The 17,786-nt window shown below is 44.9% G+C and overlaps 2 protein-coding genes across 2 annotated transcripts in view; one reads left to right on the forward strand and one right to left on the reverse strand.

The window, feature by feature from the left end:
• The window catches only part of LOC137286201 (epithelial cell-transforming sequence 2 oncogene-like), an 86,714-nt gene that overhangs the window by 14,205 nt on the left and 54,723 nt on the right, over positions 1 to 17,786 (forward strand). Inside the window, exons 8-11 of the mRNA XM_067817917.1 lie at positions 221 to 360; positions 1,406 to 1,535; positions 8,009 to 8,124; positions 8,226 to 8,410. Of these exons, the coding sequence (XP_067674018.1) occupies positions 221 to 360; positions 1,406 to 1,535; positions 8,009 to 8,124; positions 8,226 to 8,410 (571 nt within the window). The remainder of the gene's footprint in view (positions 1 to 220; positions 361 to 1,405; positions 1,536 to 8,008; positions 8,125 to 8,225; positions 8,411 to 17,786) is intronic.
• Positions 3,568 to 7,288, reverse strand: LOC137286620 (uncharacterized). Its single transcript, XM_067818569.1, has 5 exons — positions 6,591 to 7,288; positions 5,487 to 6,424; positions 4,833 to 5,219; positions 4,401 to 4,565; positions 3,568 to 4,085 (listed from the first exon to the last, which is right to left on the reverse strand). The coding sequence occupies exons 1-5, from the start codon at positions 7,286 to 7,288 to the stop codon at positions 3,568 to 3,570; spliced, it is 2,706 nt and encodes a 901-aa protein (XP_067674670.1).

Raw genomic sequence — 17,786 nt, forward strand, 5'->3', positions numbered from 1 at the left:
CTTTCCCAATCCCTGCATTCAGTAGAGCAGTGTGTATGTTTCATCATCTGTTCTACATATTACTATAACTATTTGAGATTAAACCGCCACTCACATTTTCATGCACGTTTCCTTTTCCTAGCTGAATTGCTACAGATTTTGGAGAAACTTTTTTATTCATTATGCTCCAAAACTATTTTGCTTTGAAAAACAATACATACTTAGATGTATTTTATGATAGTCTGGAGCGGACTATGATCCTCGTAGTGTCAACAACCGCACTCTGTCAGAAGTGATCCATCTGGAGAACATAGCAGAGACAAGGTTCCGGGAGCTTGTGGAAACAAATGGTCTGCCTCCGAACAGGACAGGCATGAGGAGGTGGGTCAGTACTTCAGTAAGACATCAAGAGATGTCAGAAATGGCTGGGGCCATAAGAAAATCTGGATGTAGGGACAGGCAATCAGGAGGTGGGTGGAGGGATAGAAAGATGTGGTCAGGGGTGGATGGAGGGAGAGGAAGATGTGGTCAAAAGGTGGGTGGAGGCATAGGTAGGTGTGGTCAGCGATGGTGGAGGGAGAAGAAGGTGTGGTCAGAAGGTGGGTGGAGTGATAAGAAGGTGTGGTCAGGAGGTGGGTGGAATGAGAGGAAGGTGTGGTCAGGAGGTGGATGGAGGGAGAGGAAGATGTGGTCAAGAAGTGGATGGAGGGAGAGGAAGATGTCAAGAAGTGGGTGGAGGGAGAGGAAGGTGTGGTCAGGAAGTGGGTGGAGGGAGAGGAAGTTGTGGCCACAAAGTGGCTAGAGGGAGAGGAAGGTGTGGTCAGGAAGTGGGTGGAGGGAGAGGAAGGTGTGGTCAGGAAGTGGGTGGAGGGAGAGGAAGGTGTGGTCAGGAAGTGGGTGGAGGGAGAGGAAGGTGTGGTCAGGAAGTGGGTGGAGGGAGAGGAAGTTGTGGCCACAAAGTGGCTAGAGGGAGAGGAAGGTGTGGTCAGGAAGTGGGTGGAGGGAGAGGAAGGTGTGGTCAGGAAGTGGGTGGAGGGAGAGGAAGTTGTGGCCACAAAGTGGCTAGAGGGAGAGGAAGATGTGGTCAGGAAGTGGGTGGAGGGAGAGGAAGTTGTGGCCACAAAGTGGCTAGAGGGAGAGGAAGGTGTGGTCAGGAAGTGGGTGGAGGGAGAGGAAGGTGTGGCCACGAAGTGGCTAGAGGGAGAGGAAGGTGTGGCCACGAAGTGGCTAGAGGGAGAGGAAGCTGTCATCATGAGAACTATCCATGATTACATCAACAGTTGTTATCTCTCCAAACTTTTTAGCATTAAACTTTATTTCTGTTCAAAGTGATATTTAACCAGACTCGCTGTTAAGAAAATGTATGAACGTCTTTGCTAAGTTAATTTAATGGCTCTCACATGAAATGTTGGTGTGTTTGCACCAGATCTGACTTGTCAGGAGGAGGAGGGTATCCTACTCGGTGTAACCAGCTGAACACTCTGCCCCCTGGTGGCAGTCAGGTGACAGCAACACCTCGCATCATCTTCATCTCGTCCAGAGTCCCTGCAGCAGAGGTGAGTTTACTGATGACAGAGCATGTTGGAATTGTCCTTGTCATAGAGAGCTACAAGTCAATTTATCAGTGTCAGGAGCAGTTGTAAGGTGCACATGTTTGAATTGACTTGATACCGTCTTCGGGATTAGTGGCGAATCTTGCAGCCTGTTGACTGCTACTATACAATCTCAATAGAATCTCAATTCAATGCATACTGTGCATTTTGTGTGTGTTTGACTTCATAAATATCCCCATGTTGATGCCCTCTAGTCTATCTAACAGTCCTTGAACCACATTATTTTCCCAAATACCTGGCCCTTCCTGCAATGCTAAAACCCTAAATGAAGCTAGTGTAGATCTCCTCAGGTTCCGGTGAATTTAGCAACTCACAGCTCCTTTTCAATTTCAGTATGTTTACTTGTTACAATCAAATTACATATATTCAAGGACTAAGTGCTTGTCCATGATGGCCTGCTGAAAATAAACAAGTCTAGACCCAGTCTATGTAAACTTATCCTCAGTACTTTTCGTTACACTCCACTACTGAGTCTAAGAAAACCTTATGGGAGGTCGCATCAGGTAACCTTTGAGATTGACCAATCAGAACACAGTTTACCAAATCGCAAAAGTGGACATTCGCACATACCTTTTGAACATTTTATCTCGAAAAAGTTCGTACCTGAATGATTTCGAATGCTTTATAGCATATGCTTGCTTCCGGGTGATGCACACAGCATACAGACAACGGTGAGTAAACAGTCACTGAAAATGGTGTTTTGGGCAGTATTCGAGGATGTCATCTTGCGGAAATATTAGCTAATGCTAACCATGTCAACAGAAATCCCAAAGCATATATACTGCAGGTCAAATAATTGTGTTATATGCAGATTTTTGTTTGTGGAGAGATCTGTGTCAGTGACCTGAATATTTTGAAAGTCCCTCTGATCCCAAAATAGTAGCTGTTCTCTGATTGGTTAAATCTATTTAACCCTCTTGTGTTTGATTGGGCGGTCATTGGTCATTCATAGGTTACCTGACCCGACCTTTTACTAGGTTTTGTTAGACTCAGTGGTGGAGTGTAACAAAATACACTGAGACTAAGTTTACTTAGACTGGTCTAGATCAGACAGCCTCATATTTCAAGCTGTGATCCACATCATTGTAGTCAAAGAAGTTGACATCTATATCATCTGTATCTGCAGCTGTTCCTGCAGCTGTATCTGTATTATCTGTATCAGCAGCTGTATTTGTATCGTCTGTCTGCAGCTGTATCTATATCATCTGTATCAGCAGTTGTATCTGTATTATCTGTATCTGCAGCTGTATTTGTATCGTCTGTCTGTAACTATCTCTATCATCTGTATCAGCAGTTTTCTCCAACCCCTTATTCACATACAACAAACACTTACATAACATGGCATGCTGTACGGTGCACCAACTGAGACCACAGTTTATTCGTAACCGAATAATTATGTAATTGCTACAGTTATACCAGAGTACATTCATTTAGACTTAGATAACGCGTCGTCTCATCACATCACAGAATCAGCTTCAAATCTGCACACAACATCTCAAGGTTACATGTTGGACAGCTCATGGCAAATGCTCCCCGATGACTCACGTATTCTAACGGCTCGCCAGCCTGGACATGTCCGTCCCACTCAACAGTGCCAGTCATCGGTCTGTAACATGACACGAGAAATAAACATTCAGTATAGACCACATGCGTATATACAGACAGTGTATATATCCACTCACATAAACATCACATAACATACAGGACACATCAAAACTGACCGCTGGTGCACCGCAGCTGAGAATAATCTAATTCAAATTTCCCTCCCTTTTATACCTACCAGAGCGCCCCCATACCTATAGCATTACTTCCCTTTGTTGTATCTTCCGACGCTAGGAGAAAGAAATTTCATTCTAATTCGTGCCTCAAACGAAAGAAACTATATTTCTCCAACCCCTTATTCACATACAACAAACACTTACATAACATGGCATGCTGTACGGTGCACCAACTGAGATATAAAGAACGGGCAGATTTACAATCCAAGCGAAAGAGAAACTTTTAAACGCTTCTCAATATCATCTTTTACATAACCATCTTTTGCATTTTCACATTTCCATCTGCCATGGCGCTTAAACATTCTATCTGGAATGCCATTGTTTGCGGCTGCAGTCGCTCCGCCTGCTCTCAGGCTATGCAGACCAAACTTTGATATATCACTAACATGTGAACTAAACGCCTCAATGAAAAGCTCTCTCAAACGTGAATATGACATCGGCTTATTATCACCTCTCAAAATGTAACCATTTTTAGTCTTACTCATATTTCTGAATAAAAATTCAGGATCTTTCAATTTGGTAAGCTTCAAATATCGCTCCAACCATGCTACAGGGCACTTATTTGTACCTGTCCGGCCTATAATAATCCAGGCCCCATCTCTGTAGACATCAGTTTTTGATTTCTGAATAAAAACAGCCATGTAAGCTTGACAAAATACAACATCATTCCGAGTTATCGCTAATAACTCCGACGATCTCATGAAACCTGAATAGGCTAGAAGGCACATTACAACAGTTCTCATTTTATACAATGAACATTCATCAGCATTGTCTGGTACGATCTTATTCAACAACTCAACTGTTACAGGCTCTTTCTTACAAACAGGTTTGGCTAACTTCCTCTTAGCGGCTTCAAGTACATTTCTCACTAGCGTACTCTCTGTGGGGCTTTCCAAACCAACCAAAACATGGGCATGTCTCAAACTATAGTAAGCTGTCTGAACAGGTGAGAAAGATTCACTTTGCTGACACATCGCTAACAAATATAAAGAACAGTGCAAAGGTGATAAGGGCATATCTGTCGACATACCATGGGCCAAAGCCCATTTCTTCCATGCTTTAAAGCCGTAATCATACTTCTTATTTGTGGAGTTTGCTCTCGAGCAGGACAAATGCTCTGGAAGACTTCTCACGAGCGCCCTCATAGGTGGAGGTAAAGTCAATATCTCACTTCTATATACATGTTCAAACACACCTGTAACACGCAAACAACATCAAAATTCCACATGTAAAGCCATCATGTTGAATTTTAAATCGTTTACTCCAAACAACCCCCCAAACTGTCTGCTTGGTACATATGCTTCCTTACAAGTGGGAAGATACATCCAATCTTTAACTTGGGGTATAAATACCCTATTAGGGCACAAAATAGGCCAGAAGTTAGCTGAATACCATACAGGAATCACGAGAGTTCCCTTGGCATGACACTCTCTCATGTGTTTAAGAACGCGTGCAATCATACATATAGGAGGCACTATCCAGTTATTGTCGTCACCCCAGGACACGGATAAAGCATCCACTCCGTCACTTCCCGGATTCCAAAATCTGGAGTTAAACCTTACAACTTTAGTATTGTAATATGAAGCAAATCTGTCAACGTCAAATTGGCCCCATTTGGCAGAGACGTGTTGAAACACATAATCCTGGATATCCCAGTCATCAGCATCTACTATCTTACTCAGATAGTCAGCACGCTCATTGTCTAACCTTGGTATCCACTGCATGTCAACTCTGATATTATATTCATTACACAGCCAGAATATATCTAAAGCCAAAGCTTGAAGATCAGCTTTCATGCTACCTTTGAACACAATCGACTCTACATTTTTATTGTCAGTAAACCATTTTACTTTGTGAGATTCCAAAATGGAAACGAAACTTTTCATAACCAGAAACACTGCCTTCAGCTCTCTCCAAGTGGAGCTTCGTGACGCTTCTAGTGCTGACCACTGACCATGTGATATGGCTTGCCCAACTTCTACACAGTACCCACCGAAACCAGAATTACTAGCATCACTGTAAACTACCCGTGTAGGAATGCTTGCATAGCATAGAGTGCACTGTCAATATGCGCAGCCCAAAATTGTAATTGATCTCTACTCAAATACGATAGCACCACAGGTGCCTTCCACGATGAAGCCTGGAGAGTGAATACTCAGAAACTTTGTCATTAGTTGACACAAAGTACCAACAACCATCTTCATAGCAACTATCTGTCCAACAACCGAAGCCAAGCTCTTCACCGGAACTGGTACAGTAGAAGACAGAAGTTCTCCTATACTTTGCTTAAGCTTACAAATTTTCCGTTGAGGGATGGACAACTTCATGTGTCTAGTATCTATGATAAAACCCAACCATTCGATCTCCTGAACCGGCTTCCATAGTGACTTTTCTGCTTCTGGAACAAAACCTGCTTTTAACAAATCTTGTTTGACAATTTGGCCAACAATTGTCGTTTCACATTCGGAAAAACTTGACAGGATCCCATCATCTAGGAAAGTAACAATCTTGTAACCTTGGAAACGCCAAAACTTTACCAACTGTCTGGTAACCTTGGTAAACACATAAGGAGCTGTACTCAAACCAAACGGAAGGACTAGAAATTTAAAATACTTCTTGTCTATTCCTGATCCCCATGCAAATCCTAGAAACTGCGTATGTTCATGGTAAATATCAATATGGTGGTATGCAGAATGAATGTCGAATTTCACTAGCCAATCATTCTTTTCTATGTACAACAATGCAGTTCTCCAGTCTTCATATTTAACTGAAGCCTTCCACAAATGTTTATTCACTCTAGACAAGTCTAAAATAAGACGCTTCTTACCAGAGTGTTGTACAGCTACAGATAAAGGATTAACAACGTAAGGCTTATCTGAACACTGAACAATCAACCCTCTGCGCAACAAATCTTGAACAGCCGATGACACGAAGTCAGAATTCTCCTTAGCAGATCTATTGTTCCTTATATTCATTCTTTTTGGGGTAGAATAAAAAGGTATTTTGTACCCGTTTTCAATAATGTCTACTACAAAATCAACAGCACATATTTCTCTCCAAAACGAAACATGACTTTTTAGTCTACCCTTCACAATTATATCTAGCCCATCTTGTTCATATTCATAAAAGTCATTTGTAAGGCCAGGTTCATCAACGTTTACAGTATCATCACATAAAGTATACTCAACTTCAGGTTCTGCTTCCTTGGAACGTATCCTACTCTCTGTCAAGCTTCCCACGTTGCTGTGTTGTGTTGCTGAGCAAGGGACACTGACGTCTCCAATGGCTGAACTCGCCACACATGAAGCACGCTTCAGACCTTTGACCTCGGCCACGAAAATTACTAGACTGGTCACCAGCATGGGAATCCACTGAAACCTGAGTGACTGTCGAGGAAGGACGCTGGGTCGACTTGTAGGGATGCAACCGTGCGGAACGAGACGCCCTTGTCTTGATTTTCTTAATGGCTTTGCTTTCCGCTCTGTTGATTCTTTTGTCGTCATCAGAATCTGACGCCAATTCATGAGCCACATAATTGCGCACTGTTTCCCAACCCCCCTCTGAGGAATCGGCTATCTTTATGTGCTTGTTTCTTGTCTGGAACCTGGAAACTTCTTCATTAATCAATTCCAAGGCGTAATCAGTCTTACCATATTGAACTGCAAACCGTAATTGTTCTAAGTTTTCCAAAGCTTCTGAATTAAAAGAAAACTGAATTTTGTTCCCTTCTCTTTTCCACTGATAGTCCCTCTCAGCTTTCAATTTATGCAATTCTTTTGATGTTTTATGAAACTCATCTCGCAGACCTTCAATCTTCTCATTAACTGCCTTCCTAATTTCAGCTTGTGATTGATCCAACTTTTTCAAAATGGCGTCTAACTTGTCACTGTCAGTGTTGACTCTCGCGGGACCGTCCATAATCAAAACTGACCGCTGGTGCACCACAGCTGAGAATAATCTAATTCAAATTTCCCTCCCTTTTATACCTACCAGAGCGCCCCCATACCTATAGCATTACTTCCCTTTGTTGTATCTTCCGACGCTAGGAGAAAGAAATTTCATTCTAATTCGTGCCTCAAACGAAAGAAACTATATGTACCTGTATAATCTGTATCTGCAGCTGTTCTTGCAGCTGTATCTGTATTATCTGTATCTGCAACTGTATTTGTATTATCTGTCTGCAGCTGTATCTCTATCATTTGTATCAGCAGTTGTATCTGTATCATCTGTATCTGCAACTGTATCTGCATCATTTGTGCCTGCAGCTGTATTTGTATCATTTGTGCCTGCAGCTGTATTTGTATCATTTGTGCCTGCAGCTGTATTTGCATCATTTGTGTCTGCAGCTGTATTTGTATCATTTATGCCTGCAGCTGTATTTGTATCCATATCATCTGTCTGCAGCTGTACCTGTATCTATATCATCTGTGTCTGCAGCTGTATCTGTATTTGTGTCATCTGTGTCTGTTCCTGTATCTGCAGTTAAGTCTCTATCAGTTGTAACTGTATAATGCGTGTCTGCAGCTATATCTGTATCACCTGTCTGTATCTGTATTATCTGTGTTTGCAGCTGTATCTGCATCATCTGTGTATCTGTCTGTATCTGTATCAGGTGATAATATGTGTCTGTGTTTGCAGCTGCTGCTTGACGCCGTGATGTTTGGTGTGATCCCTATCGTGTACGAGTACGAAGGAACAAGCACAGAGACACTGATGCATCAGATTGAAACAGTTCTACAAGGCAGGAATGCACAGTATGTACTGACAACAATTCACAATTTGAATGATGAATCTTTGTCCCTTGCCAATCCTAATATTTTATTACTTTTGTAAATTTACCTTCCCTTTTTATCAGGAGTGTGGGACTGTTTACACATTCAGACGACCCAGGCAACATCTGTCTTGTCCATGGCTGCACCGTCAACATCAACAACTACGATACCCCAGAGACCTGTGAGTTCTTTGAAACTGTGGCCAACCACATCCTCCCCTCCAACATGGGTGGACAGTTGGATGTGTTCGTCCCCCTGGCTGCGTCAGGTGAGAAACATTGTGTTCAGAGGTCATTTATGACATGGAGTAGTATAGGGAATGGGGGTTCTAAAACACTTTCAAAAAAAGTCTCTACAACGCCTTATTTACTAACTAAGGCTTTGGTTGGGCCCTTAGCTCTTGCTACTCTTAACGTGTGTTGGTAGGAGGTAACACTGTGCCGTACGGTACGATCAATAATTCTTCTCTTACAAACCCCCTACCCGGCCTATGTCACGTTTATATCGATGAAACAGTTTAACGTGAACCGCCTATGATCTCTTTGGTGTTCGTAATAAAGGCTTGCTGGGCTTTTTGTATCCCTTGTTCTATGTACTTTTTTTTCTCGTCTTCGCTGATAGCAGACTTACGAGACTTGGACCGAATATCTTGTTTCATTCCGTTATATTTTGTGAGTTCAGAGAGGATTGAACGAAACTCCTCTTCTGAGATCTTACTATCAGAGAGTGCCGTGGAAATACGCCCACTTACTGTGTTGAGCTTTGCTTCGGCCAGAACCCTGATCTCGTCGTGTTTCAATGCCTTACGATGCAGTCTGCGTGATATCAACTTAAGTGCCAACCCTAACACCCCTGCCACCCCAGCTGTTATTTCAATACCTAGCACTATAGGTGTAGCCACGATGGTAGCTAACAATCCAACACCTGCCGCCCCTAGTCCCATGCTGGTTGTCATAAGGGTAGTGTCAGCCCCGTCCAAGATATTGAAAGCTCTATGGTACTTTTTACATAGTGCTTTCCGCGTGTCACGGTCTTGTTCTAGTTGGCGTTTCACATCACATAACTGCCTCAAGCGGAACCCATCTACGGTTTCCAGCGTCTTCGCTACTTCCTCTACGACTGGGTACAGACCCATCCTATAATATATATTTTGAAAGATATTTTAATTGGGTTTCAGTTAATACTCTATAAATTAATTTGAAGTCTATAAGTTCTAGACTAGTAGTCAGGGTAATAGGTGAGAATCTAATAGACTTTCCTGTTGTAATAAAAACCCCACTGAGGTTTATTAAGCGGTTTATAGAACCCCCGTGGGTATCCCGTTGCATAACAATACGACAATATTGGCCTTGGTGTTTGTCAAACCAGTGTATTGACACCCCGGGTAAAATTTGGTGTACTCTTGAGGTGTTTTCATTGTCTAAATCATTAAAGAAGACTTCTATGATGAGTGTGAAAGGGGAGAATATATCAAGACTTATGTTAAAAGAATAATTGCTAAATGTTAATTTATTTTTTACTCCAGTCTTTAACCTATTTTTTTCGGTATCAGTAGTTATCATGGGTATCCTCTCCGGAATGAAATCCCCGACCCAGATACCGTTGTTCCTAATCTTAGAGATCCACGCATTTTCGTCTATTGTGATATAAGGTGAGGCGAGTGTTAAGTTGATCAGCCATTTGGGCTCTTTTAAATCTGATAACGACACCCGTCTGTACACGTTGTCTTTGAAGTGCAGGATATATAAGGTGTCTTCCTCACCAGGCTGATCGAATCCCTCCGTATCTCCTAGGTCGTTAAGCGTAGTGTTGGGACGATGACTGGTCATTATTATACTATTACGATATAATTTCCAACTGGTTTTCTGATAATAATTCAGGGGTGAACTTCATACCCATGAAGTGTATGTTGTCAGGCAGGAAGATCTTGGTTAGTGATATCTTGTTTTCCACGATCACGTTGACCCCCTGCAGACTGGTGTTGGAGCCGACACCCACCCGCACGTAAATGTTGCAAACTTGATACTGGTGTCGTTTCCCCCACCCGAGTTTGATCCCCTTCACGATCTCGACATCATTCCCCGATGGTTCCCCTAGGTAGACTTTGATGATCAGTGTTGAGTTTACCGGTAGACTCTCTAGTATACTGACCACGCCTTCGAATTCAGACACCAACTGCAATGTCACGTTTTGTATGGCCGGTTTACTCGATAGCATGTGGGCTGCCATAGTGTCGAGTGGGCTGACGACTACGCTACGTCTCTGAGTTGGGACGTAAGCCACGAGCAGGGTTCCATTGTTCACGACTTTGTTTAGGTGGTTGTCTTTGTTATCCGTGAATACGTAGGGGGAGCCGAGCCTAATATTGAGAAACAAGTCGTTATCGGGTAACAACACCCACTTGTCATGTTCGGTGAAGACGAGCAAATATGGCTTGTTTCGGGCGACGGTAGTGCTCTCAACATCGTCTAAGTCGAACAGTTTACCCCCGAACGATGGGTATATTATCCAGTTATTACCGGTGTTGACAAGGGCGTACTTAGTGTTGACTGTTGCTCTTGTGGTATCTACTATATCACTTAGGGTTCCACCGGAGGTGACTTCAACGCGTTTGTAAATGTTGTTTTTCAGTTGCAAGGCGTACGATTTACCATCTACTCCGGGAGCGTTGAAACCACGCGTGTCTCCGAGGTCGGAGATCCCGATATTGACGCATTTTTTCACTCCGGGCTATTGTGCGCTGGTCATTTTACGTGAAGCGTTAAGCTGAGGTATCCTATATTTACAGGATTATGATTTATATCTAACACCGATATTATCAGCTCAGGTATGTTGCCCTGGGTTAACCCTTATACTGCCGTGGTGAAAACGACTCGGTTCTACCGTCGTTGTATTTCTCAGTTTTCACCGGCACTGCTCTCAGTATAGTGGAAGGGTGACCTCCTTGAATGTTGTACGTTGTGCTCACCTGACCGAGATGAATGTACAGCTCTCGGTACGGTACTAGATCGGGTAACTTCGTGCCTGTGACGGTTGTTGTTGGTTTTATCTCGTCAGGAGACATACCGAGTATCCTCGCTAATGGTCGGCCGAGCCTCAAGGGGTTTCTTCCGTTGTTGATTAACACCACTGTGCCGTTTGAGTCGTTCATCTTGAGTTCGGCTCCCAGGGGTTTGAAGACCTCGTCGTTTAGAGAGCACACGCTGTAGTAGCCGTCAGTTATCTGGCTGCGAGTTCCACTGACGAACAGCTTATTGTTGCTGGCGTTGATGTTAGTCCATTGCGGTAGGTAGGTGATATCGCAGAGTGCGACTTCGAGTTGGCCTGACGTGTTATCGATCGCGTGCGTCAGCTGAACGGCCTCACCGCTCGTTATTCCTGGAAGTGTTATGTACATATTATAATATATAAATTATATATTATAATATGGACTTAGCACACTTGAAAATCGTGGTGGTAGGTAGTACGGGGTTTAAAACAACCTTTATTAATATCTTTGAAAACTATATCGTGACCGTTAATAACGCGCAGGCGGTGGTAAACTGGAATCAAAACCCAATGCAGTTTTGGCAGAACCAACTCAACTTTGCTGTGTGGTGTGCGACGACAGGGTCAGGTGTGACACTAGACTACGGTATAGACGAACTGAGTAAGGCAGTCATTTTGTTTCATATTTATTATCAAACGAGACGAATATTGAAGGAAATATGTGCTCCTCTTCCCCAAGATAAAGCGTGGAGTATGACGAATAACCCCTATGATAAACGCGCTTATGAACGTGTTTGTGGGGAGTTTGAGATTCCAACGAATAAAGACTTTCGCCTTCCTGGTGTGAACCATGGTCTCGGTATAGTTTACGTGTACTTCTACAGGTCCGGAACATATATAGCCGGTTCTGCAGATGGTACATACAACCCACACCGTCATACATTTACAGGCCCCACAACGAATGAACAGATCCATGTCAGCTACATAAAGCAAACCAATCCTGATGCAGCCACAGCCTGGACTAAAATGATCTCAAAAACATCGAAAGAATTCACTCGTGCTGGTACAATACGCTTGAACGACTCGATTCGAACGTACGTGTGGGCGCTGTTGGGTGCGCAGTCGATGACGCGTTCCAACATCCTCGGTAAGGGAACTGCTTACGACGCTCAGAAACAGTTCGTTGCCAACGTTGAGGATGCTATCAATTCTCCAGTTGATCTCCCGCGGGCCATCGACCGTTACCAAAACGTGTTAGAATACGCCAGATCGAAAGTCAATTACGTGTTCGGCGTGGGGCTGTACATGACTCCGAGTGATATGCAACTGAGAGTAAAAAAAGTGGTGGGTTATAACAACAAAATAGTCATAGCCACGGCGGATCAAAAGTTGGGTATCAACCCCGATATTAACACCCCCTATATCCCACACATCCCACCACGTGAAACGGGTATAGTGGCGCCACCCCCGGAGTCTAAAGTTCAACCAACACCACAGGAGGTGGCCCCTCATATTCAGGCCTCCAATCAGCAGCATATTGATAGTAAAACGGCCCTGGTGGTTGGTGGGGTAGCTTTGGGACTTATTTGGTTAAAAATTTCTTAGCCGCTACGTACACCAGACCCGCCACGGCGACGATGGCTGCCCACAGGTTTTGACTGAGCCACGTGGCAGTTTTAGCCAGAGCGCCCAACAACCACGAGACGATGCTACCCAGGATGCCGGGAAGGGCTTCGGCGGCTTTACCAGCCAGTTTAGCTAGGCCTTCCCCGAGTTTTTTTATCCAGTCTTTAACACCACCGCCGGGGGGTGTGGGGGGAACTCCCACAGTACCCCCTGTCAGTGACACCACCAAGGTTGATATGATGAAACCCAATGCAGTCAGAATGCTGGCGATGGTGATCCCTTGCTCCCGGAACAATATCCGAATCCTGTCTGCTAACGTGGTGTCTCGGTAGAGGACTTGATTGATGGTTTCCCGCACACGGTTGGTCTGGGATCGAAGCTTTTCTTTGTAGCCGGACGCTGTCTCCAACCAGACCTGCCTTTCCTCTTCCAAATTACGTATTCGTTCCTCGATGGTGGCTTTCATAGACTCGTCCTCAGTTTCACCGAGTTTGCCCTTTTCATAGTCGATGTGGCCGTCTATCTCACTCACTTTGGCCGTGCTTTTCCAGGGCTGACCACGAATGGTTTGCATCAACAGGTCCAACCCCCGCAGTTCCCGAAAGGTAAGTTCGAAACCCGGGAAGGGCTTGTTCTCGTAGTCGGCCAACACCTTTTTAATATCATAAGCTTGCAGATCTTGACGGACCTTCGGAGGAAGCTTAGGTCGCGCGCCACCGTAATCTATGAAACCTAGTTCATCGCAGATCAAGTCACTCCCATGTCGACTGCCCAGTGTTGATAAAGCAAGCGGTTCTCTCGTGCGTTTATTCACGAGATCGATCTCCGGGTGAGCCTTCAAACGCAGCGTGCCATTGCTATCGAGGGTAAACCTGGAATAGTCCCTTCCCAACGGCTTGAGTTTGGATTTATTTTCAACTGCGTTGTAATAATCGTCGACAGCGCCCTCCATGAGTGCGTCACCTGAGAATGAGGTCTCCTGCTCGGCCCCTGTATCATCCATAGTATCATCCCACATCTCCATCATAGGTATGTCTTCAGCCATTATTTAGTATTAAAAATATATTTCATTTATATATAACAATGTACGGCAGAAAATTAGATCCTTTCAGAAGATTGAGAGAGCCATTAGGAGCCAGAGCCGTGCGCCAGTCGGTGACCATCACCAACAATCCCAGCAAGATAGACCAGAATCAAACTCTGCTGGTTAGATTTCCAAACCTTGGTGAGAATGACCTCATTGTACCAGGCACTGTTCGACTGGCGTTCAATATCACGTTGACCTCCGACAACGACAAACGCGAGCTAGTGCGGAACGTGGGTCGAGCTATCATCAAGAAAACGACCGTCAAGATCAGCGGTAACGAGGTGCTGAGCATCGACGACAGCGACGTGTTTCACTGCTACGGGGATCTCTGGAAAAGCGAGGGAGAACGAGTCAATGATGTGTACCAGGGCATCAGCAAATCAACCCGGTCGCGCATAGGGTATGCCTTCACGCCAGACCAGCTAGACAAGCTATCGGACGGTGAAAAGGCCATCGCTCGAGCATACGGGAATCGATTCTGCGTGCCGCTCGACTTCGAGTTGCTCACGGGACACGCGCCGTTTTACCAGGCCGCGCTGGGTGATAGGCTCGAATACGAGCTCACGTTTAACGACTATAGCAAAGTAGTGCGTACGCCGAACGGTGATGAGGCCAGTTATGCCATAGACAACATCTCTCTGGAGTTCGACATGGTCACTAGCCCGGAGCTGGCCAGGCAGGTTCGAAGCCAGTACTCTGGGAAGATGGCTATCCTGTACGATCGCGTACTGAGGCATAGATCAGTCGTGCGAGATAAGAGCGACACTGTGTGGAATATCAACCTGAACGTGCCGGCGCGATCGATGAAAGGTATCCTGGTCATCCCCGTGGAGGATTACGAGCCATTCCGGAGGGACAGCGAGAAGTTTTTCAACCCCGAGATTGAAAAGGTGGAAGTGACCATCGAGGGCGTGCCCAACCAGCTGTTCAGTCATGGTATGAGACCACACCAGCAGTGGGATGAGATAAAAAAGCTACCAGTGGGGGATTACATAACAAAGGACCTGGACCTCAGCTCCGTGCAGATCGGTGAATACCTGACCACCAAGTACGCCCTATGGTTGGACATGCGATCCACGGATGATGATAAACTGCACGGTAGCGGGCGCCGTATAGATAACGGCAGCGAAGGGATAACCATCCAGATTACTAAGAAGGCTCAACCCGCTGGTAAGTTGAAATTATATCTGTACGTTATTATGGACGCGCAACTTAATATAGACAATGGGAGATTCGTGCAAGCCATCTACTGACCTCCACCTCCCCACTGACCCACACTGCGCCATAGTGTGCGGGCAGACTGGCTGTGGGAAGACCGTTTTCGTGTTGGATATGTTGGAGGGTTACTACAAGGATGTGTTCGATAACATCGTTATCATGTGCCCTACTCTGAGCATGAATAAAACGTACGCGCGACCTTGGGTGATGACGGACCCGGACGTACACAAAATCGACCCTGGAACACGCCTGCAGGACTGGTTGAAAGCTCTTCACGAGAAATTTAAAGGGGAACCGACGCTGTTCATACTGGACGACTGCAGCGCTAATCGCGAGATAACAAAAAAGAGAGACATGCTATCGTACCTGGCCTTCTCCGGCCGGCATGCAAATCACAGCGTCTGGGTGCTAACGCAGAAGTTCAACTCGGTGTTGAAAGACCTCAGGGAGCAGACGCGATGGGTGGCCTTATTTCACTGCAAGGACAGGGATTCGTTCGAGGAGTGTTTGAGAGAGAACGATGTGATGAGCAAATTAGAACGGGAACGGGTGAAGAAACAGCTCGCTGAAACTAAACACGCTAAGCTCGTGCTCAAGACCGACCAACCAGTAGCATATAGGGTGTGCTAAAGCTAAGCAAAGCTAAGCTAAAGTTAAGCAAATACTAAGTATAGCTATGATATTTGAAGTGTTTGTCGTGTGCAACTTAACCTTCATTTCTCTGTGTTTTGTCTGCATCGGGTATTATATAGTTGAAACTAACTCTTACTTGTTATATTATAAGATGGAGTGTGAGGAATTGCTTGAACAATTGTTGGTACCTGGGGTAGTGGATGATGACAAGCGAGAGAAACTGGTGGCGTTGGCTGTTGGCGGCAAAGCCAAACATTACTTTGGAGACTACACTCCGGATAAAATTCACAAAATGTCAGCCGAAGAAATCGATAAGCTGTACGCTAGATACGAGTCCCGGCTCGGAGCAGAAATGACAAAGACAATAGGATCGGCTATGACCCAGATATACACCGGTATTGTGTCATACTTCCTTCCCATTCCACCAGAGCGCCGACTTTACCTGTGGGAAGACCTCGAGAAAGACCCTTTTATCGAACACGCCGTGAGCTCTATCAGCTGCGAGCTGTACCACAAATATGGCATGTTGTTGGCTCCAGTGACGGCGGCGATTATCACGGCAAAGCATTGTCAATTTGAGAGAAAAAATAATAATAATAGTATAGATGGATGCTGCACAGGAGACCCCTCCCGAGGTGAGGGAAGTGACCCCTTCACAGGAACCAGTGGGGGAAGTGACCCCTTCACAGGAACCCCCAACAGTAACCAGGCAGAAGAATCCTAAGAGAGTAGCTGCCGGTAAAAAACGGTGGTGTAACCAACATAAAATTATCAACCCCCGACTGTTGTTGGCTGTAGGCGCTGCCGTGGTTATAACATGGTTATACGTGGGGGTACCCTCCCACAGTGAGGTGGTACCCCCCAACAGTGAGGTGGTACCCCCCACTGTCGACCCGCATATCATGTTATAATTTAAATATTTTTATATCATATACATAATGTCTGAGGGGAAAACGTTCGTCAACGACGCATACCACGCCACAGTGGTCGCCAGTCTAGCCGTAGGGTACGCTCGGTTGACTAAAATGGTGCTTAAACAACCAACTATCAAGCAAGATTTCAACCTGCAGGATATGGGTATGCTCATAATGAACCTTGGTATGGCGATGGCCACAAAAGACATCCTAGTAAAACAAGGGATAATACCTGAAAATATAATGAAATAAATATAGGATGGCCACGATAGCTATGATGGTCGGTGGGGCGTTAGTGAATGCCCTGGCATTTTCCGGGAGTAATTTCCTCTTCTCGAAACTACGAGATGACCACGCGGCTGAAATACAGGAAGAAAGGAAGCGGCACAATCTCGCTACTGAGAAATTACTAAAGGCACAGGCCGAGTACGCTAAAAAACGCCTCCAGAGGATCGATTTTATTAACGAACAACTCACGAGTGAAAACCATGCCGTTCAAACATTCAACGATGTCGATGAAGCAATGAAAGAATACTACCTACTAACTGGTAAACGATTGGAATCGCTCAATAAACCCACACTCGCTCAGTACTACACACCATCCAAGGGACAAATGAATCGTGAACTGGGCTTCATAGTGTTGGGTATAGCAGCTACTGCGTTGGTTGCGAAGCAATTAAATTAAATACCCATATAAGTAAACATGAGACCCGCTCCATACCGATGCGAATACATACTTATGGGGAAGACCGAGGCCTGTGGTAGGAAATGCAGGACTAGGTTCTGTTGTTTCCATATGGGAAGTCCTAACTACACGTGTTCTGTGTGTGGTATCGGGGTTAAAGGGCACTACTGTCTATGTAAAGCTCACGGAGCGAACGTAGTCAGACATCAACTCATCTACGAGAATAAAAAGGGCTACATAAAAGAACGTAGGCGACTGCTCAAGATAGACTCCAATTAGACATTGGTTATGTTAGGTGTAAACACTATGACTACTGTACGCGAGCTTAAGCGGGTCGCAAAACAGAGAGGTGTGATCGGGTATTCTCGAATGCGGAAGTCAGCATTGTTGAGATTACTAGGTTTAGAAGCCCCTACGGTAAAACAATTAAAAGCTCAAGCAAAACAGCTTGGATACACGGGTTATTCAAAACTGGGGAGAGCCGGGTTAGTCG

The sequence above is a fragment of the Haliotis asinina genome, chromosome 6 (genome assembly GCF_037392515.1).
Source record: "Haliotis asinina isolate JCU_RB_2024 chromosome 6, JCU_Hal_asi_v2, whole genome shotgun sequence".
NCBI lineage: Eukaryota > Metazoa > Mollusca > Gastropoda > Lepetellida > Haliotidae > Haliotis > Haliotis asinina.